Source organism: Prunus avium, chromosome 2 (genome assembly GCF_965620075.1).
Source record: "Prunus avium chromosome 2, drPruAviu1.hap1.1, whole genome shotgun sequence".
Lineage (NCBI taxonomy): Eukaryota > Viridiplantae > Streptophyta > Magnoliopsida > Rosales > Rosaceae > Prunus > Prunus avium.
In genome coordinates this window covers 44,052,296-44,072,606 of record NC_142285.1, presented here as the reverse complement: position 1 = coordinate 44,072,606, position 20,311 = coordinate 44,052,296, and the positions used below count along the sequence as shown (strand labels likewise).

General features: G+C 38.1%; 3 protein-coding genes across 6 annotated transcripts; 1 reads left to right on the top strand and 2 right to left on the bottom strand.

The window, feature by feature from the left end:
- On the top strand, positions 1–6,976 carry LOC110749578 (uncharacterized). Of its 4 annotated transcripts, none has more exons than XM_021949695.2 (18): positions 6–413; positions 519–577; positions 682–813; positions 932–1,072; positions 1,258–1,314; positions 1,739–1,833; positions 2,276–2,408; positions 3,078–3,245; positions 3,394–3,584; positions 3,761–3,827; positions 3,967–4,100; positions 4,492–4,558; positions 4,776–4,838; positions 4,940–5,184; positions 5,271–5,400; positions 5,676–5,768; positions 5,993–6,178; positions 6,471–6,976. In XM_021949695.2, the coding sequence occupies exons 1-18, from the start codon at positions 92–94 to the stop codon at positions 6,762–6,764; spliced, it is 2,577 nt and encodes an 858-aa protein (XP_021805387.1). In that variant the 5' UTR covers positions 6–91; the 3' UTR covers positions 6,765–6,976. The 4 variants fall into 4 exon arrangements, with proteins under 4 accessions (XP_088104488.1, XP_088104489.1, XP_021805387.1 ...); XM_021949697.2 differs by having other exon boundaries at positions 323–413; positions 678–813; XM_088248362.1 differs by lacking the exon at positions 6,471–6,976 and having other exon boundaries at positions 1–413; positions 5,676–5,754; positions 5,993–6,172.
- A 522-nt stretch (positions 6,977–7,498) lies between these two features.
- Positions 7,499–10,977, bottom strand: LOC110749677 (serine/threonine-protein phosphatase 4 regulatory subunit-like protein). Its single transcript, XM_021949832.2, has 8 exons — positions 10,731–10,977; positions 10,259–10,379; positions 9,723–9,803; positions 9,494–9,542; positions 9,215–9,311; positions 9,008–9,060; positions 8,552–8,614; positions 7,499–8,208 (listed from the first exon to the last, which is right to left on the bottom strand). Exons 2-8 carry the CDS (start codon positions 10,357–10,359, stop codon positions 7,933–7,935), a joined length of 720 nt encoding a protein of 239 aa, XP_021805524.1. The 5' UTR covers positions 10,360–10,379; positions 10,731–10,977; the 3' UTR covers positions 7,499–7,932.
- A 492-nt stretch (positions 10,978–11,469) lies between these two features.
- Positions 11,470–20,081, bottom strand: LOC110749572 (protein TOPLESS-RELATED PROTEIN 2). The gene is made up of 25 exons (XM_021949690.2): positions 19,198–20,081; positions 18,688–18,867; positions 18,317–18,430; positions 18,063–18,221; positions 17,543–17,720; positions 17,330–17,456; positions 17,113–17,222; positions 16,843–16,981; positions 16,654–16,763; positions 16,328–16,397; positions 16,165–16,238; positions 15,991–16,086; positions 15,817–15,912; positions 15,527–15,654; positions 15,015–15,249; positions 14,764–14,931; positions 14,472–14,579; positions 14,250–14,396; positions 13,862–13,972; positions 13,586–13,768; positions 13,322–13,450; positions 13,121–13,216; positions 12,581–12,766; positions 12,190–12,362; positions 11,470–12,047 (listed from the first exon to the last, which is right to left on the bottom strand). The coding sequence occupies exons 1-25, from the start codon at positions 19,275–19,277 to the stop codon at positions 11,840–11,842; spliced, it is 3,405 nt and encodes a 1,134-aa protein (XP_021805382.1). The 5' UTR covers positions 19,278–20,081; the 3' UTR covers positions 11,470–11,839.
- Positions 20,082–20,311: the final 230 nt, after the last annotated feature.

The following is a 20,311-nucleotide window of genomic DNA, read 5'->3' as shown; positions in this document are numbered from 1 at the left end:
CGCATTATTAAGTTTTTTCTTTTCCTTCTCGCATTATTAAGTTAACCACCACATGATCCACAAACCAAGCCACCCAAGCTCCTCATGAGCCATGACATGCCAAAGCTCCTCCACCAACACGAACACCATGTTAGCCCACAAGTTTCACCGTCTCCACCTCCGCAGCTCCCCCAAATTCCGATGTGTTTTGGACCAAATTGCACCCAACTTAGCAGTCTCATCGTCCCTCAGCTCCGTCTTCACCTCTGCCAACGTCATCGCCGCTGCGGCGGCTGCCTCCGGCTCTGGCTCTCTCCACGGGGCCGTCACCTCCACCATCACTCAGGTCGCCGTCACCGCCCTCGCCATCGCCTCCGGAGCTTGTCTTTCCACTAAAGTCGATTTCTTGTGGCCCAAAATGGAAGCACAGCCAGGTCAAGAAATTTGCGCTTTTGAACCCCGTGAATTCTGATAATAGCAATTACTTCATTTCATAGGAGGAGCTATGCTTAAACTTGATTCCTTTTTTAATGGTGCAGGTTCTGCTGTAGTGGAGGGAGTAGACGTGACTGGATATCCCATATTTAATGATCCAAAGGTTTGCCATTTTTCATTATCTGCTTGCTTCAATACATACAAATACAATTTGATTATTGCTCTGCAATTCCACTAAAACAATGTGTGTGTGGACTGTGAAGGCAGGTGCAAAAGGCTATTGCATTTGCTAAGAAAGCTCACCACGGTCAGCTACGCAGAACAGGGGACCCTTATTTAGTCCACTGTATCCATACAGGAAGAATCCTAGCCATGCTGGTTCCCTCAAGTGGCCAACGAGTATGCATCTTTCTTATTTATCACCCCTTACTTTTACCAAATCAGCAAAACCCTTGGTACTGCTGAAGAACAAGTTTGCATTTCATTAATTCCATCAAAACTTAAAAGTTTGCTGCAGGCTGTTGAGACAGTTGTGGCCGGGATTCTCCATGATGTGGTTGACGATACGTGTGAAAGTTTCCCCCACATAGAAGAGGAGTTTGGTGATGATGTAGCTAGGCTGGTTGCTGGTGTTTCCAGGTTAAGTTACATAAATCAGGTATTAATATTATACGCCGGTTATGTAATCTGGCTTTCTTTTCTTGGTAGTCTGCCTTCAACTGATGTCAAACGGTGACACATTCATCTGTGAAATGTGAGGGATAGGAAAGAATGGTGCAGATATTATTTCAATGAGAAAGTTATAGACATACAAATTCTAATCAACTGTTGTCATTCTTGAAGCTTTTACGGAGACACCGCAGGATAAATTTGAACCAGGGCAGGCTTGGTCATGAGGAGGTAGGACTTATATTCTACATAAAAATATAGAATCAGCCATGCTACGATTACTTGAAACCTGAGATGTAATAAGGATATAATGGAAAATTATATTATAAATACAATTAATCATTACTGAAGAATAATTTTAGATTTTTGTTATGTCTCAATCTTCATGTAATTTTATGTGTTGCTTAGAGCTCACTTACACTTCTAAATATCTAAGCATCATTACTTTTGTGCATAAGTATGACTTTTCATGTAGTGATCTTCCATTAAAGCAATTATGTGGATACGATGGGCACTTAGTTGTATCAAATTCAACTGATTGAAGCATAAGGTCATAATAAAAGATTAACTTTATGTGTTTCATTCTTAAAGATGAGCACCAGTTTTTTGCTGCTTCAGTTTTCCATATCTCATGCTTGCATTCTTCATCTATCAGGCAAATAATTTACGAGTCATGCTCTTGGGCATGGTTGATGATCCACGTGTAGTGCTTATAAAGCTTGCAGATCGCCTTCACAATATGAGAACAATGTACTGACTCTAAACTTACATTGATATTATAAGCTTATATTGTTATCATATTCTTTTAATTCCTCAGTTTTGATTTCTTTTTTCAAGACAAGTTTTGACTCTGAAATGAGCACAAACACTAAATTGTAATGAAGTATTTCTGCCTTCTCTTGAAGATTCTAAATAATATATAAACACAGAACCTGTTAATCCTATTATCTTTCAGTTATTGATTGCATGGAAATGTTTGTTGGGACATGGCCAACTGACAGAAACTTTTGTTGGTAACTTGGTACTATGGATAGTGCCCCCTTAGCAACAAGTGACCAACTTTAGCTGATAAAGATAATCATATTATTGTTTTGTTGGTTGCTTGGAATTTCCTTGTCTTCTTCACTATGAAGTTTTAGGCTCATAATAATAGCAGATGGGTTACGCTTCTAGATGAAACTTTTTTTTACAGTTATGCTCTCCCACTGACAAAGGCTCAAGCTGTTGCAAAAGAGACCTTGGTAATTTGGTGCTCACTAGCTTCTAGATTGGGTTTGTGGGCAATGAAAGCTGAACTGGAAGATCTGTGCTTTGCTGTTCTTCAGGTCTGCTCACAATCTTTTTGGCTTTCATAGAAGATCTAAATATCTGATAAAACTGCTTCTAATAAGTCAGTTGTGGGAATTTTGATACATTAAGCGACAATCATAGTTTTAAGTTTTTCCTTGAAGAGTTGAAATCCAATAGCTTATTTTCTCAGTGTACGCAGACCCAAAAATGGAGATTAGATGATTAAGTCAAGAATAATTTTCAGACGTTGTGAAGAAACTAGTGCAGGAAACACATTAGTATGATGCCATTTGGGAGACAGGACTTAAATGACTGTGTAAGTAAAGAAAAGAGCAAAACAATGGACATTGTGGATATAGTTTCAATAGAGAATCTGGTAGTTTCTAAGCATTTTTTGGCTACTTAGAAAATGCAGTTGCGAAGCTTTAAGTACCTAAATTAAAGAAGAGGTGGAAATATGGTTCTATTAAAGGTTAATATGATATAATTTGGATGAACCTTATCCCATTGAGTGATTAAAGCTGTTTAATTAGTTGTAAAAATTTCTGAAAAGAAACATGCAATGGATTTTTTTTCCTTAAATTTATTACTATTTGGTCATTACCAAAACCCAGTATGTTGTATTGCACCCAAATGTAACTTGCTATATGAGCATTTGTAGTTCCTTCTTCAATAGCATGTTCTAATCTTCCTTGTATAAGCAGCCTCAAATGTTTAAGAAAATGAGAGCTGATCTAGCGTTGATGTGGAGCCATAGCAGCAAAGTAGGAAATTCAAAAAGAATATCCAGCTCGCTGCCCTTAAATGAAAAAAGCTCAATTTCTGACAATGAAGGGTCCATGGCAGTTGATGAAGATGTCACAACCATGAAGGCAAGCATTTAGAAGGATTTCTTTTTTTCTTTTTTTGCTTCCGTCTGAATGCTGTATCCTGAAATTGTAGAAATCGACACTAAAAGAATGAGGATTATATTTAAAATTAAAGTCACTGCTTAAAAACTTCTGTTTTATATATTTTCAGGATCTTTTGGAAGCTGTAGTGCCATTTGATGTATTGTTAGATCGGACTAAACGATCTAAATTTCTCAATACTCTAGGACAAGGTTTGGAGCCTCACACAAGACCAAAGGTTGTGCAACATGCTGGAATTGCTTTAGCATCTTTGGTAATTTGTGAGGAGGCACTTGAGCAGGAGTTGATCATATCAACTTCGTACGTTCTTTCTTTCCGCTTTTCATTCGCTGCTTGCAGTTTTATGTAATTTATGTGTATATATGTCTACAATTATATACACACAAACAAATATATATGTCGTCGTACAATTTTTATAATAGCCTTATTGTGTCAGTTGGTCAATGTTAAGTGTTCTCGCCGTGTTATGTTTTCAGTTATGTTCCAGGAATGGAAGTAACTTTATCCAGCCGTCTAAAAAGTTTGTATAGCATCTACACCAAGGTAATGCACTTCACAGTTTAATATGTTTGAAGGCTTCTGTGCTTGATTTGATGCTTATAGCAGTTATTTCAAGATAAGCCCTTGTGTAGTATTCCCTTGCAAGTTTTTGAAACATTACGTTTGTCTGCACTTGTTTTAGATGAAGCGGAAAGATGTCAGCATCAATAAAGTTTATGATGCCCGTGCATTAAGGGTAGTTGTTGGAGACAAGAAAGGAACTTTGCATGGACCTGCCGTCCAGTGTTGCTACAATCTTCTTGACATTGTACACAAGTAAATCAAATTGAACTGATCTTCTATTTTTATATCACCCTCCTATTTATATACTTTCGTTTATTTATTGTGGGATCTAGGGTAAGCGATAGTTTGTGATAGATGTGACGGAATGGTAGTTTTATGCATTTATATGATGGCGTGTATGTTCAAATTTGGGTAATGTGAAACTCTTGCTGTCAGTAACTTAATAATTGACTATTTATATGACTATTTTGCCACAAGTTTATCTGTAGTGCAACTTTCTTTTTCCAGACTCGGATAGATAACAGACTGATTTCCAATAGAAGGGGACTGTATATATAAAATTATTGTAGGGGATCCCTCAATAGAAGGGGACTATATATATACATAGGCAGATTGACTTATATTTATAATTTCTAATGTGCAGACATTGGACCCCGATTGATGGTGAGTTTGATGATTACATTATCAATCCAAAGCCTAGCGGCTATCAGGTCAGATTTTCCAGTTCATGATTCCATATTTTTGGAAGGTCCTTTTAAATGATTTCACTCCATTTTTCTCAATTTCTAATATCCCCAACTCTTGAGCCATGGTTGGACTGTTCCAACTGAATGTGATATAGGTTTTATATGTATTTTGTAATGTATATGTTTTGTAACTTTATCAGAGGGCACTTTTCATATCTTAACTGCAAATCCCCATCTGCAGTCTCTGCACACTGCAGTACAAGGTCCTGACAGATCACCTTTGGAAGTTCAAATACGAACACAGGTGCCAAACTTCTTCCAAATTTAAAGGAGATCAGAATTACTTGCTACCATTTGTTTTTAAAGTTTAGCTGACACTCCTAAATTTCATTTCATATTATGCAGAGGATGCACGAGTATGCTGAACATGGACTTGCAGCACATTGGCTTTATAAAGAAACTGGAAACAAATTGTCTAACATAAGTAGCACAGATGAATCTGAAATAGATGCGTCATCCTTTTTCTCCACAAATATGGAGGACCAAAATTCTACAGAAGATGATTTGTTTCAGAAGTATAGTTTGTTGAAAATTGGGCATCCGGTCCTTAGAGTGCAAGGAAGTCATCTTCTTGCTGCTGTTATCATTAGGTATATAACTACTTGATGTCTAATTTGCAAAAATTGCTCTACGAACATGCCAATCACTAAGATTTGTGTTAAACTTGACATTGCAGAGTAGACAAAGATGGAAGGGAATTGCTCGTTGCAGTGAGCTTTGGACTGGCAGCTTCTGAAGCAGTAGCTGATAGAAAATCTCCTTTCCAAATAAAACGGTGGGAAGCCTATGCGAGGCTGTACAAGAAGGTTGGCTTGCTTTACTTCACATATTGATTCCATAGTGTAGTTAATCTAAAGCTTCATTCATGGAAAGAGGTTGAAATCTAAAGATAGTTTGTCACTTGAAGTTGACCTGCCTCCAAACTTTCTTAGTCTGCAAATCATCATCATCCTTGCCTGTGTCCCCTTCCTTTTTTTATTTGCAGAGAAATTACAAAAAATTTCAAAGTATCTCCTAATTGAGTTCCATTATGCTCCTTCAAGTAACAAGTTACCCTATTTTCTTTGACTTCATATTCCAGGTGACTGATGAGTGGTGGTGTGAACCAGGACACGGGGATTGGTGCACTTGCCTAGAGAAATATGCACTCTGTCGAGATGGTATGTACCACAAGGTATGTTTAACATGTACTTCCTGGGATTTGTAGGCCACACAGATGATCTCAAAATGAAATTGTAAATGTATGTTCAGAATTAGAGAAAGAAAATTCAAAAACATCTATAGCAACCTGAGAGACTCAGAGAGTGTATGAATGTCAACAATGTGAAATGATTCAGACTGAAGCATACAAGGACACCAGAAATCCACAATTAGGTTAAATACTGCTTCCTTGTGCAGCAAGACCAGTTTGGGCGATTGTTGCCAACCTTCATTCAGGTCATTGATTTGACGGATCAAGAAGAATCTGAATATTGGGCGGTTGTTTCTGCTGTTTTTGATGGAAGACAGCTTGATGATATTACGTCGACACCAAGGTTTACCTCAGCTGCATCAACTTCCATGGAAACTAGCATCAATAACAAGGTTTGCCTGTGACCTTGCCATTGTGAAGCCCATTTTGTTAATGACCAGTTTGTTGAAATTTTCTTGCTTACATTTGCTTTCGAGCATGATAGCCTTATTGATTCATTCCATAGTTATGATCTGTTAATCATGGCTCCTAGATGACCTACTGCTGCAGTCAATGAATTGCATGGCTTGCTTGTAGTGTGATTTTGGATGTGGTTGTCTCTCTCTTAGTATTGCTACATAGTAGACACACAAGACAGACAGGGCTCCAAATGCTAATTAATTAATGCCTGCTTTCAAATTCAAGGTGCGGTTGTTAAGGACAATGCTACGGTGGGAAGAGCAGCTACGCTCAGAAGCAAGTCTTGGACAAGCAAAGCAAAGTGAAAAGTTTCAGGGCAGTCCTGGTTCTGTCGACCTTGGGGAAGTGGTGATTATATGTTTGCCCAATGGTGACATCATGAGGTTGAGAACTGGCAGCACAGCTGCAGATGCTGCTAGAAGAGTAGGACTGGAGGGAAAACTGGTCTGGGTTAATGGTCAACTGGTCTTACCCAATACCAAGCTCACAGATGGTGACGTGGTTGAAGTTAGAGCATAACAAGAAATTTGGAAAGAGGGAAGAAAGAAACTGTTATTTGAGTGGGGCCAAACAATTTTAATTTTTTGGTCTGCTATTGATTTCTTCAAGGATGAAATGGAATAGCTATTTACTGTACATATGACAAATTTTACACCCAAAAAAGAAAGTAAAAATCTGGCTACGAGACAACGTACTTGTTTAATTGCCAAAGTTTTAAATTTTTGATTGAATGTTATTCTCTCCGATATATAAGTCGTTCTGATTTAATATAAAAAAAAGCTAATCGTTCAGATAAATATGTATATTTCCATGAAAGTCATGCTGTTAAATATCAAACTTCCAAGGCTAAACTTCTTTTCTTGTTTGGTTCCAACACTCAAGTTTTGATCTTTACCCCATATAAAGCAATGCAATAATTCCATATTCTACCCATTCCCTTTTTTAGTATCGTCAATCCCCGGAGTTTCTCGAGTTGTTGCAAAATGATTTCTCCTTTAATAACAGAACAGCGAATTTGAACAAGTGCACACAGAGTGAACATATCTCGGTTTAGGCCAGAGAAGGTTTAGTTTTCGCTACCGTTCTACTCACCCTTTCCGCTTTCCGTCCAAAACAGACGGATTCCGATATAGGCGCATTAAGCATGACGTTCTGAATTCAGAACATAAAAAATTGGAAAAGACATTTATTTCAATATGCAAAATCAAGCAAGCCAAGTATCAATGACCTGTGAGTAAGATCTACACAGCAAATTTTGTTCAATCAATAATTAATGAAATTCTCATTAGAAAACCTCGCCATGCAACTGCCACGGCAATGTCATCATCGTCAATATTTGGCTCAAATATTTTATATTCTTGCCTTACCCGCATATCAACAACAAATGCATAATACAAGCTTGATGGACAAATCCGTTAAAAACAATGCAGCAGCAAAATTCTAAAAGCTACAGAAGCCAGCCAATAATTCTTGATGCAATGCTCCCTATTTTATAGTTACATCATTTAGGCATAAATATGAATAAGAATCTTCCCGAATCTATGTGACCAGGATCCATACTTTCCACTAATGCTGCTAACTTGATGGTTAACCAAGCCCAGTACCAGATTTAATGATCCAACCAAGTTGCTCATGTGAACCAATGGGCTTTGTTGGATTAACACCTCTCGACTACATCACTGGAATGCTAAGAATTATTGGTCTGCACTGAATTTGTTTCTGATGATCCAACTATATCTTCAAAAGCTTCTATGGCAATGGTCATATCATCATCAATATCAGCTTGTTCTACCTCTGCCATTACTTCATCCCTATCACCTACCATAGGTTCCACCCCATTTTGCACTGAATCAGAGTGAAGTTTAGGTTCTTCAGTTGCTTTGTTTGGTTCAGCTGAATTTTGCACCATGGGTTGTGGACATGGATCGGTTGAGACGGTCAGCATAGTTGTCACCAATAGATTCTACAAAAAAGAAAATGCAAGTTGTAATGCTACAAATCAAAATTTCAAGAAAATATAAACAATAAATATGCAAGTTGGAACTTAAGTAGACTACTTCTGTATTAGTTAAAATAAGGTTGGCATATATAAGCTTAAATCAAGAGTTTCTTTGCCCAAAAACTTAAATGGAAGCATTAGAGCAGCTTTATATCATTCCAACTAAGGAAGAAACCCACTAAACTGCTGGAAGATGAGTAAATGGTGGAGATAAAGTAACCATTTACATCCCCCCATTAAAGTTGCTCTTAGCAACCTCAGATGCATTGAGATGGAAAACAGTGAATCAAGTTCTTCATTACTATACCTTTTCTAGTGCAAGAGCAAGCTTTGAGAGATTTGGATAGGTGGTTTGTGCATCCAATAGGATCTGTTCAACAAAAATTTCAATACAAAATTATATCTCGTAAAGAGATACATATTATAAAAGATGCAAGCACTCATTAAAGGTCCGCAAACTACTCTTAAATTATAAAAACTACATCCAATTACCACCATTTTTACAGTTACAAATGATAGGGAAACAAACTTCTAAGGAGAACAGAAGGGTGAAAAGAGGGGGTAAGAAGGGAATAGCAGTTTCAGAAAGGTACCTATTGTACTTGACCCAAAAAAAAAAGGTACATATTGTTAGACAAATTCAACCCAACTAATTCAATGCATGGAGCTTTGAAAAGTGTCGACAAAGGGATGAAAGACACAATCATAAAGAATACTGCAGAGAGGTAACGCATGATACATAATATAAAGGTGAAGTGAACACCTCGCAAAGCCTCTGAAGCGTAAATGGAGGACCTTCGGTAAAACTATTAAGAGCTGCAGTGAAGAAACAAACTATAAGCAATTACCTTTATAAAAAAAGGAACTGAAAATTCAATAAAACTGTAGACCCTAACACCATAAACTAAAATATAATTTCAGCTCCATGCCCTTAAGCTGATTTCATATATGATCAGGGGAATGAGAATACCTTCATCCAACCTCTTCACCAGTTCTGGGTAGGTTTCTCCTAAAGAAGCAATTTGCTGCTCATCTGCCATTTTTCCCTCAGGATACTCTGACAGAACCTTCATAAATCAAGGAAGAAGAGAAATAGAGAGGGGGAAGAGAGTGAGAGAGACAGAGATAAATACCATAATCTTGGAACTAGAATGCAATCATGCACATCTATTAAGAGTGCTTGTGTGCACGCATGTGTGTGACAACCATAAATAGCGGAAGAGCCGCATGCTGGCATACCTCCCCATACCTGCTTCTGCTGAAAGGATAGCATGCTTTTGAATTTGTCCCAATCATGCCTGTGAGATATAAATAAATAAATAAAGTTTAAATACCAAGCAAAAACAAATGGATTAAGAATGTTACCTTTTTGTACATTATACCTAGAGTAAACACAACTAACACATACACGCACAAAGAATAATACACTAATATGCTACACACAAATGAGAGAATTTCACGCCAAAATAACAGCTTACCAAAATTTTCCGGTGGATGCAACAACTGCTAGTATGCCTCTAACTTCTTCTTCAGCAACCTCATGCTTGGACTCCTTACATCTAAATATCAAGTTCAACACAGCACTTTCTTAATATGAAATCAGAAACAAAAAATAAGTAACATAAATGGCGGAAAGAAGTCTTCCAACCCTTATATGAAGTGAAAAGGTGAATTTCCTGAATTTCCTTTCTACGGTCCCAATTTTAAGGGAAAAATATTTACTGATCCCTAGAGGGCAAAACATTTACTGATCCCTAGAATATGTACATCACTGAAAAGCGTATTGACTAGATAGTAAGGCCCGTTAGTGCACAAAGCTTCACAAACAATGCATCACTGTGGTATAAGATGTTGAAATAATTAAGTGTAGCGAAGCAGCCGAGTAGTCAGTGAGAGCAGCTCCCATTTACAACAATTAGGTAGTTGCATCACACAATAGACGGTTCTTATACTTCCTTGTTATTAGAAAACGTGTAGGACACACAGTAAAATGTATAGGGAAAGAAGAGCGTACGCATTATTTAAACCATCAGGAACGATCGTCTCATGCTGATTATCAGCATCACTGGTAGAATTCATTGAGGGCTGTGAATTCTCATTTGATGGCATCTCCATTCAGATCCTTTAGCCTAGTTCTGATGATAAACGAGACATAAATGTAAGATCAACAATTATATTGAGTGCAAAACTCAGAACCAATTTGGCTGCTGAAAAATAATACTCAATTAAATTTCTCAAATTAATAAAGTTTAGGATTCCATGAAAATTTTGTGTTCTTCCACTCCGTTCGGTTACCGGGAAAATCAAGCAAGAAAACCCTAACTGGCATAAATCTTGAAGTTTGTGGGGGACCCAAAAGCAATGAAAAGATGTTAGGAAATTTTGGAAACTAGTTTCGTCTATTTCGTTTATATAATCATGGCCGGGCGTTTTCCCGGCAACCAAACAGAAAAGGAGAGGTTGAGAAAGAGATAAGGAGACGTTACCAAGCTTTGGGTTTCTTGAGAGCCCAAGGAAGCGAAGGGAATCGATTCGAATCTGTGTTTTGAGACAGAGAGAGAGAAAAATAATAATAAAAAGAAGACAAAGTGGTGGGAGCAGAAGCCTCAACTCAAGAGTAGAAGTAAGAGTTGGTGCCTGCGACTGCGAGTCTTCTTCGCAACAAAAATGGCCAAACGTGCAAAACGTCGTCTTAATTTGCTTCTTTGGATGCAAAAGCTCAGAGCAGAGCAGCTAAAACGTCTTATTATATTTTATAATCATGTGTCCTCCAATTTTATGTTGCCACGTGACGAAGAGTTGTAGGTAAAAGCAATTGGGCCGTCTCTTTTGTTTGTTTTTTTGTTAATCTAAAAACACAAACACAGTCCCTACCCTTCTCACAATCCAGAAAGAAAGAGATTCGAACACAAAATCTCAAACTAACTGCTCTTAGTTCTCGAATGCATGAATAACTAGAAAGAAAGAGATTCGAACACAAAATCTCAAACTAACTGCTCTTAGTTCTCGAATGCATGAATAACTAACTGCTCTTAACCGCTTGAGCTACAAGCTCCTCATTGTTACTTCTCTTAACCGCTTGAGCTACAAGCTCCTCATTGTTTCTTTTAATTATTGGGTGGGTTAAACCCTTCCTGTAATATATAAATATTATTATTATAGATGGACCACCAGTAAGGAGGACGGAGGAGCTACGAAGTCATAAATCACATTACAAAAACCCCATCAACTTAAATATGTATATAATTTACGTATTAAAGAAAGAGAAATAAATAAATAAAACCACCTAAGATACTGCCGGAAGGCAAATTGGCCTTTCATGGTGTCTTCCAACACGTTGTGACGACAACAATAATATACAGATTCATACTCCCTACAACTTCATTTCGCAAAACAAAGACAAAAGGATGTACATGGAGAATAAACAGCCATAATCCAAAGCAATGGCTCAGAGAAACACACACAAAAATACAAATGGAAAAGGTGGTCGTAGGTAGGTACTAGCTAAAATTCGTGAAACTGAACTGTCGTGTCTCTCTGTTTTTCTGTCTGTCTACTCTTCTTAAAGAGACATTCATCCATGGCAGTGCCACCATCACCTGGAAGGAAGTTCTGATGCTTGACCACTAGGCGAAGGATTTGACGAATTGGAAGGGCCATTATCTTGAGACGGTGCCCCGCCCCACTTCAGCTCTACATCAGACGGTTCAACTACATGCACTGAGCCGTCAGTCATGCCGACTGCAATCTGGTTAGGCTCAGACGGATGGGCTGCTATAACCAAAGGATAGGTGGGGTTGCCGCTGCACAACATTTTACATCAGTTTGCAAATGTCAAACGAGGCTACAAGTCTTTATAGATAAGCCCAAAAGAAAAAAGCAGCAGATAAGAAAGAAAAAAAAAATGTTCCCATTCAATAAACAGCAAAATACTTTTCTACCCACCTGAGAGAAAATGATGGTATATACGCAGTAGGTGCTACTCGACATCTGAGTCTTAAGGTATCAGCATCAAAAACTCCAACAGCACCATCACAAAAAGTAGCATAAACCAATAGACCATCGCATGAATATATTGCACTTGAGATGGGAGCAGCAAGTGCATCTTTTGGAGACCACTACCATCATAGATGTGAAAAAAAGATTGGAAGAAAAAAGAAAATTGTCAAATTAGAATAAAGATTATTAATTCAGTTTTACAATAGATGCAAATGTCTAAATAAGAAACTTAAATTTAATTTTATACAAGTCTTATGGATCAAACATTTCTAGACAGATAACTTTTATGTTAGTTCAACATTTTTCTGAGACAAGGACTGCCAGGTTAAGAACTTACCGAGCGCAAACAATCAAGCTTGCAATCGTACACAGCAATTTGGCTTTCATGAGCAACCAACAGGTGTGTGTGATCATTATGAAACTGAACTTTTGTTTCTCCAACCAACGGGGATTGGCGCCCAGCTGGTGCTTGTATAAACCTTGTTTTCTTTTTCTCCCATCCATCAATGCTCCACACGCATAACTGCAATCCAAGTCACAACGTAAAATAAATGTCTTGCAATTAGAAAAGAGGAATAGCATTGCCTAGTTTCCTTCAATTAAAGCAGTGGCTCTTCATAATGATCCAAACATTTTTGTACTCAGTCATAGGAAAGCAATGCTTTAGCTTTAAGTGTGTGAAACACCTCCATTCTTATTATTATCCCCTTTAAATTAAGGCATTACATCCGCCTTCCCCGACAAAATAAAGCAAAAAGGAGAATCCACACCCAAAAAACCCAACTAGTTGTACAAGAAAATAAATACAATGAGCACCAGCTTAACATTCCTCTCGAGGATAGGAAAGAATTGCTATACTTGTTATAAAATAACTAACCTGGGTATCAGCACCTGAAGAAACCAGTACATTAAGACTTTGAGAAAATGCAAGGCCTGTAATCCGATTCTGATGACCCTTCAGTTTGGTTTTAACCTGCCAATCTCATCCAAGGTTTAGTTTGTCAGATAACCAGACAACACAGGCAAAACCTCAAAAGACTAGCAACAAATACAGATAAAACTAAGAGACACACTTTACCTCATCAACCCTAACATTATATATTAAAATGGTAGAATCCTCCATGCCAATAGCAATTATATTATTGTCTTGAGGATGAAATGCCAAAAAAGTGGCTGCGGGAGGGGGAGAAACAAATGTTGTCATGACCTGCAAAGTACGAGGTGGATTCGGTCAAGAAGATCATTAAAAGAGATTGCTTGAGTATATATGACAAAAGATGATGTACAAAAATGTGTTATAGAACTTTCTAGATGGTTCTAAAAGAAGGTAGCAATAACATACCTTAAACGTCATCATGTTGAACAGAGAGACTTTCCCACCAGATGCAGACATGACATAAGAATCATTTTTGGATAAAGCAATACACGCAGTAGATTCCTCAGCTGGTTTATTGTCATTCACATCATTAGTCATAAGAGTTCCATTGGGAGGCTGCCACAACTGTGGTGTAACATATGCAGTAGCCTGAAAACAAAACAAAACCACAAGGTAGAAATCTATAAGAAACACAAAATATAAACAGGGAGAGATTCACTTGAGGAAAGACAGAACCCAGACCTTCCCTGATGGATTCCTTTCATTACGCTGCCATTTCCAAAGCTTGTGAACAGCATTGGAGGCGAGGGCTAACAGAGCCAGGCCATTGTTTGTGTACATTAGTCTCACAATCTACAATTAGCAAATAATTTCTTCAATTATGATATTGTGGAGTCTGTAATGTAGGAGTAAACGATCTAGTCCACTATAGTACATACATATTTGTTGATTAATTTGCACCAGTTTTAGTGGCAAAATCGACATACATATGTTCTCTAACTGAATAAAATATATCTTTAAAGAAAATCTGCTTTACTTTGGTATAAAAGAAAAAACTAAACCATAAAGTTTGGGGCTTCTGTCTCATATTTTATGATTATAGGTGTTAATTAGGAATAGTCCTCTACACCTTTCCAGCAGTTGTAGAGTCAGGCAACCGCAGAGCTTTCATTTGAGAGGGATCCGCAATATCAGAAATTTTCCAGCTCTTAATCTTGTCTATATCCTCGGAAATCCGAGGTTTAACATCAACGAGCCTGCTGTTCTCCATAGTACCCTGCAGTAAAAAAAAAAACCAATATAAACCAAAGAACACGGAGAGCATTAACAATTTCATGCTTCTTAAACTTACTAGATTACTGATAGACACAGCTGGTTGGATTCTATCAGGACGTTCCAGGGCTGGAGGAACAGCATTAGGAACATTCACAATGGGGCCTAGTGCATTAACAATCAGAGGCTGCTAGGAGAAAATTAAGCAACAAAACTTGACATGAGAACCTCAATGGCAAATAAAAATATAAACAATGACGAAATTATGCCAGCATAAGTTATCAAATATGGCAAGCTTCGTATTGTTTACAAGAATGAAGCCATCAAACATTTACCAAATATTGACTTAAGGACCACAGAACAAAAACTACCTTAGAGTTGATGGGCTCAGAAGTGCCTCGATTTTTCTCCATAGCCCTTCCCTCCAACATTCTAAGCAAGCGCAAACCATCATTATTTGCTAAGATCTTAATACCACTGTCATTCGTTGTTACAGCCAACAGTGACCCTTCTTTGTTGAACCTCAGTCTAGGACTAGCCTGCAAAAATAAAAGGGGCAAACTAGTCTGACTTCTGCACTCTTCAATGGTATAGAAATAATGTAAAGGAGAGCACTACTGACAGGCAACCCGCCATCTGCATCAACTGCTGTCAACACATTGGTATTATCCATATCCCAGAACTTAATTTGAAATTCATCACCAGCAGCTAAGAATCGATTCCTTGTTGTGTCAAACTGGACAACGTCTAAAGAGCGCTTCCTAAATCCAGAATATGTCCGTTTGATAGCCCCTTCACTCTCATTCCACTCCACCAGATGGGATTCACCTTCTTTACTTGTTCCGCATGAGAAGAGTCTGCATATACAACATACATTCTCTCACTATGCATACGTATGTATTTGAGAAAGAAAATTAATGGCTTACAAGCTATAAAAAGTTTTAAGGGAAAAATTCCAGAAAGGAACAGGATAAAAAGTTTAATGTTATACTTCATAAGATAAAAGCTGCTTCATAAGTAATGAAAAGTCTTCCTTACAGTGATACATTAGTCAAATAATTCAATGTCAGGTTATAACCAGCATTAGACAAAAGGTATAAGTGAGTACTTCCCCATTATCTGAACGAGATTTACCTGGTTCCATCTGCACTATATGACATCATGGTGCACCAAAGTCCAGGAGCATCATAGTCCACCCTTGATCCCAAGCAATCGTATAGCCAAGCTTTAATCTTCCCATCAATAGCAGTTGAAAAAATGAACTGATAAAAGGAAAAGAGGCATTGGTCAGAAGGATGGGTGCTTATTTGATTTTTCCCAGCTTCATTTGTTGTGTGGGTGAATGTCAGACTCCAATTACAAGTCAGCATATTAAAAAGATAAATTAGAGGAAAGCCGCTGATAAGCTTCTAGAGAATACATACCTGAATATTTTCTTTGTAATGAGGGCAAACTGAATACACAGGAGCTTCATGGCCTTCAAATGTATATTGTCGGCGTCCACCTACAGCATCCCACACCTGTTGCAGAGAAATTTACAATCAGGGTGCCCGAATCTCTTCCAAGTATAAACCCACATCAATTATTACAGCTAATACCTTAATCACTTTATCATCTCCACACGTAACAATACACAATTGCTTGTTGGGATGAGCGAATGCAATGTCATTAACCCCACCAACATGAGCATCAATCTAAAAGATGAGACAGATAGTCAATAACCAGTACCTAGTAATTTCACAGGGAGAAAGTTATACGAAGCACAAGCTTACCTCAAAATGTTGTCTCAGTTCTCCAGTTGGATTGTAAGTATATATCTGAACAATGTGCTTCGAAAATGCAACACCTGGGCAATGTAAAAGGCAGGCAGGTCATAAAAATGTAAAAGCAAAAATATACTAATCATTTGTCTCATTCAGTAAGGAGTCTTCATACCAAGCATAAGTCCATCTGGCCCCCAAACACACCGATTCACTGATATTGCAGCATCATTCACCAAAGCTGTCTGAATCAGGATTGGTTTTAAAGTACAATCAGTTACTCTTCTAAATCATGATACCAAATTGTACCAAAGTTTGGTATGAAGGTGTAAACTACCCTGGTCTTGGTGAAAATAACATAATACTTGACATTATGACCTTCCTTGAACAGGGGTTATGAGTTTATGATAGGGCTAACGGCATCATGCAGCCCATTACTGACTATATAGATAGACAACAGGAAACTAAGAATAACTCCTATGAAGTCATAACATACAATACCTGCAATGGCGTTGAGGCAGTTTGCATATCCCAAACCTTGAAAGGCTTATGTACCAGCCTATCCCGGGACCCTACTTCCCAAAGACTGATGTCACCAACATTTGTCCCAACTACAAACCAAATAACCGTAAACTTCAGAAAAATAAACCAAAAAAATATTTAATGACCAAATTATCTTCAAGTACAAACCTAGAAGAATAGTTTGTTGTTGCGGATGAAAGTCCATGCTCATTACGTTAGATCCTTGACTAAGGGTACGAACAACAGACTTAGGAAGGTCATCTTGCGAGTAGACATTGGAATTATGCATCACACCAGAAAATGACACCTGCAAGACCATGGTGAGGATACGTATTTTTGTCATTGTTTTTACTTGAACGGTGGAGGGAGATCTTAGCACTTATTACAAGTGACAAACATGGTAAATGAGCTTGTCAAATAAATTGTTGCTCTTCACACCTCATCAGCTTGGCCAGTGCGAATACGCTTCATCAAGTGCTCCGAATCAGCTGATTGATAATCCATCCCTGTAACACCTGTAGGAGTCCTTGGGTGCTTCAAGAAAGCAGCTGTATAAAGCAAACATAATGGAGAAACACCTTATTTAAGATATTAAAAAGCTCTAGGGAACCAACAGAGAGCTAAAGCATTTAGAATCAAATATGAGCATGCTCACCTGCACTAGAAGGCTGCACGAGACCAGGAGGAGCTGCTGCCACAGCAGGGTGAGGCAATGAAGGATTAGTGCTAGACATCCAACCAGCAATAGCACCAGGAGATGGGGAGACAACAGGTTGGAATGGCTGCAGAATGATAAAGAATCAATCCAAGTATTGTTAGAAATTGTTGCATATCTCTGTTATGCAGATGAATAGGAGGTGCAACTTACGCCATGGGCACCAATAGGAGGAAATGCGCCAGCCTTCGGAATTGGTCCTACAAGGGGACTGTTTGTCGGAGGAGGACGAGATCCATTAGCAGTTGGAGTGCAAGAATGATCCATAAATAGTGTTTTAATATCAGGGTTTGGACGGGGATTCTTGCAAAGCTGGTGCTGCCAATTGAGACTGAAAATTCAAATAGGGAAATAAGCTTCAAAAGAGCGACTCTAGTCATAAGAAAATTCAATACCAGAAAGAAGTAAAAACATCAGGATCAGTTCTCTTATTAATAAGCATACAAGAAGGAATTATGGGAAATCCAACGGTGGCAAAATGTCATGTATCAAATAAATGAATCGACTATTGATTAATAAGCTATTGCAAACGTATCCTAAAATCCAAAGGAGGCAAACTCGCAACAGGATTACCAGGCATCCAGTAGCTAACCAGAACCCTGTGTAAAAAAAGGTTATCGCCGGTTGACCACAAACTGGAACAAAAGAAGTAAAGATAAGTTGCGAGAATTACCTCTGATTTATTAACGTCCGTAGACGTGAACTTTTGAAGGCTGGAAACGCAAGCTTATCGCGAAATAATGGGTTCGCCTCAATAAGCTTTTTAAGTTCTATAAGCATAATATTCCGAGCCGATTTTGTGTCTCCATACTTGGAAAGCTGCTCATTTTGCCTGATGATTTGATACAAATAGAAAGAATATATGAGGGCCAATTACAAGCATACCTCCATATTAATAAAGAAGCAACAGAGGAAAACAAGCAGTACCTAAAGTTATCAAGAGTTAGCAACTGGGTGATCTCCTTGAAAAGTTCCTCATTAAATGATGCAAAAACCTTAAGGTCCTTCACAAGAATCTCAACAGCCTTCGCCCTATCCTGCCTGATAGAAGGAAACACAAAATCAAATTAAACTATCAAACTGCTGCATAAAGGCATATTGAGATCAAATTCTACAATGCACGGCTCAGCTTCCTTTCTTTATTTTGATAAAACAACCTAGACAACCATAACCATTTTAAGTGCCTTTGTAGCATCAATTTCGTATGGAAATTTGGTAGTCAATGGACGACAAAATCAGCTTTCTGCATCAACTTCCGCATGTTCATGAATGTCGAAAGCATTAGTTTTGAACCTCACCTGTCAAGAGCTTCCAAATACTTCTGCTTCCTAATTTCAAAAAAAATCTTCATTGAATATCGGTTGTCTTCAACTTTAGTGAAGCCACACAAATAGCGCTCAACTTCATCCCATTCTCCAGCCTGAACTTGATCCTCAAAATGTTTCATATTGAAGAAAAATCCAGACTCTTGCTCAAGCCTAACGATCCAGAAGAAGCACATCACACACAAAGCCACAGCAATAAAAATACATTTAAGCCCAATTTATCTTGCTCCAATTTTCTGCTGAGGAATGCAGGGAAGAAAAAGACAAAGGTAAACAATATCGTGCCACCAGTCAGCAAAATCAAAGGCTGGTTTAGAAAGGCGGTTTTGTTTTGCAAGCTTGGTATTGGCAATTTCAAACAGACAACTCAAAAAGAACCAAAGACAGACATAAATGTTTACAATCTTCTCTTCCCCGCAGTTTCCTCAGCAAAGCAAACAGAAAATGAGACAGAACAAAACAGTGTCGGCAAAACAAACTTACTTATGAACTGTTTCCTTGAACTTCTCCTCGTCTAAGAACTGCAATATCAAGAATACCAGTTCCCTACTTAACGAAGACATTGCCCCAGGTAATCCTAAGCGCTCCAGTGCAAAGATCGAAAGATTAAATCAACTGCAATTTATTTGGGTTTTACCCGAACTACTTTCCGGATCCACAAAGACAGTGAAAATTTGAACGCCCAGAAACTATTTCTTCTTCACCTCGCTTCTGGTGCAAAGAATTTTTATTTCAAACCATTCAACAAGCACCTCCTTAAAACACCAAGTTAGGCAGAGAACCCACAATCATCTAACCTTCTTGTCTGCCCAAGCAATGCCTCTCATCCCCAGACAAATTTCCAAAAAGCAGAAAACCCACAACAAAAGGCACAAATACCCAAATAAAAACAACACGAGAAAACCTCTTGTTCAAGCAACCCACTTCACATAAACCCCAAATAAGCCTTAAATTTCAGCTTCTACAATAAAGATCCAGCATTTAGTACAACTTGACATGTGAAGCATAAATTAAAGAGAGAGACCAGATTTTGGAGCTGGATTTGACAATCTGTGGAATCTTTCTTCCTTCACATGACATGTAAATCAAGGTTGAGAAAATAACAGAGCCTTACTGAGTCACCAGAGGGGAGCAAAATGAAACATTTTTCTAGGGTTAGGGTTTCTTTCTGAAACTCTTTTATTCCTCTTCTTCTTCTCTCTCTATGTGTGCGCGCTTTGCAGCTAAACTCTGCAACAACCCTTACTTTCTCTCTCTAAAATGTTTACTTTGTATGTGTCTCTTTCTCTTTTACATCTTTATATACTTTTTTCTCTCTCCAGGACAAAGACAAAGCTTGTGCTGTTTTGTGCTTTTGCTGGGGCACCCCTCTCTCTCAGTCTTTCCACTATTATTTTATTGTTTTCCATTTATGTTTATACAGAGAACACGTAATCCCTCTCTCTCTCCATTATCTATTTCTCTCTCTACCTGATTTTCCTTACTCTCGATTGGACTCTAGTGACTAAACCACACTAGTCTGAGAGAGAGAGAGAGCTTGTAAAGAAGAAAACCCTAGGCGAGCGAAGTGGAAATGATAGAGTGTGAGAGGGTCCAC

What these genes read in the sequence shown, in the direction of transcription:
- LOC110749578 (XM_021949695.2), top strand. Translation starts at nt 92, where the DNA reads ATGACATGCCAAAGCTCCTCCACCAACACGAACACCATGTTAGCCCAC. An exon ending in CAAAATGGAAGCACAGCCAG is followed by an intron (nt 414 to 518) that starts GTCAAGAAATTT and finishes TTAATGGTGCAG; the next exon opens with GTTCTGCTGTAGTGGAGGGA. An exon ending in TGTATAGCATCTACACCAAG is followed by an intron (nt 3,828 to 3,966) that starts GTAATGCACTTC and finishes CACTTGTTTTAG; the next exon opens with ATGAAGCGGAAAGATGTCAG.
- LOC110749677 (XM_021949832.2), bottom strand. Translation starts at nt 10,359, where the DNA reads ATGGAGATGCCATCAAATGAGAATTCACAGCCCTCAATGAATTCTACC. An exon ending in GCATCCACCGGAAAATTTTG is followed by an intron (nt 9,543 to 9,722) that starts GTAAGCTGTTAT and finishes TATATCTCACAG; the next exon opens with GCATGATTGGGACAAATTCA. An exon ending in CGCTTCAGAGGCTTTGCGAG is followed by an intron (nt 8,615 to 9,007) that starts GTGTTCACTTCA and finishes TTTGTTGAACAG; the next exon opens with ATCCTATTGGATGCACAAAC.
- LOC110749572 (XM_021949690.2), bottom strand. Translation starts at nt 19,277, where the DNA reads ATGTCTTCGTTAAGTAGGGAACTGGTATTCTTGATATTGCAGTTCTTA. An exon ending in ATGCAGATGGCGGGTTGCCT is followed by an intron (nt 14,932 to 15,014) that starts GTCAGTAGTGCT and finishes TTATTTTTGCAG; the next exon opens with GCTAGTCCTAGACTGAGGTT. An exon ending in CTGTGTCTATCAGTAATCTA is followed by an intron (nt 14,397 to 14,471) that starts GTAAGTTTAAGA and finishes TTTTTACTGCAG; the next exon opens with GGTACTATGGAGAACAGCAG.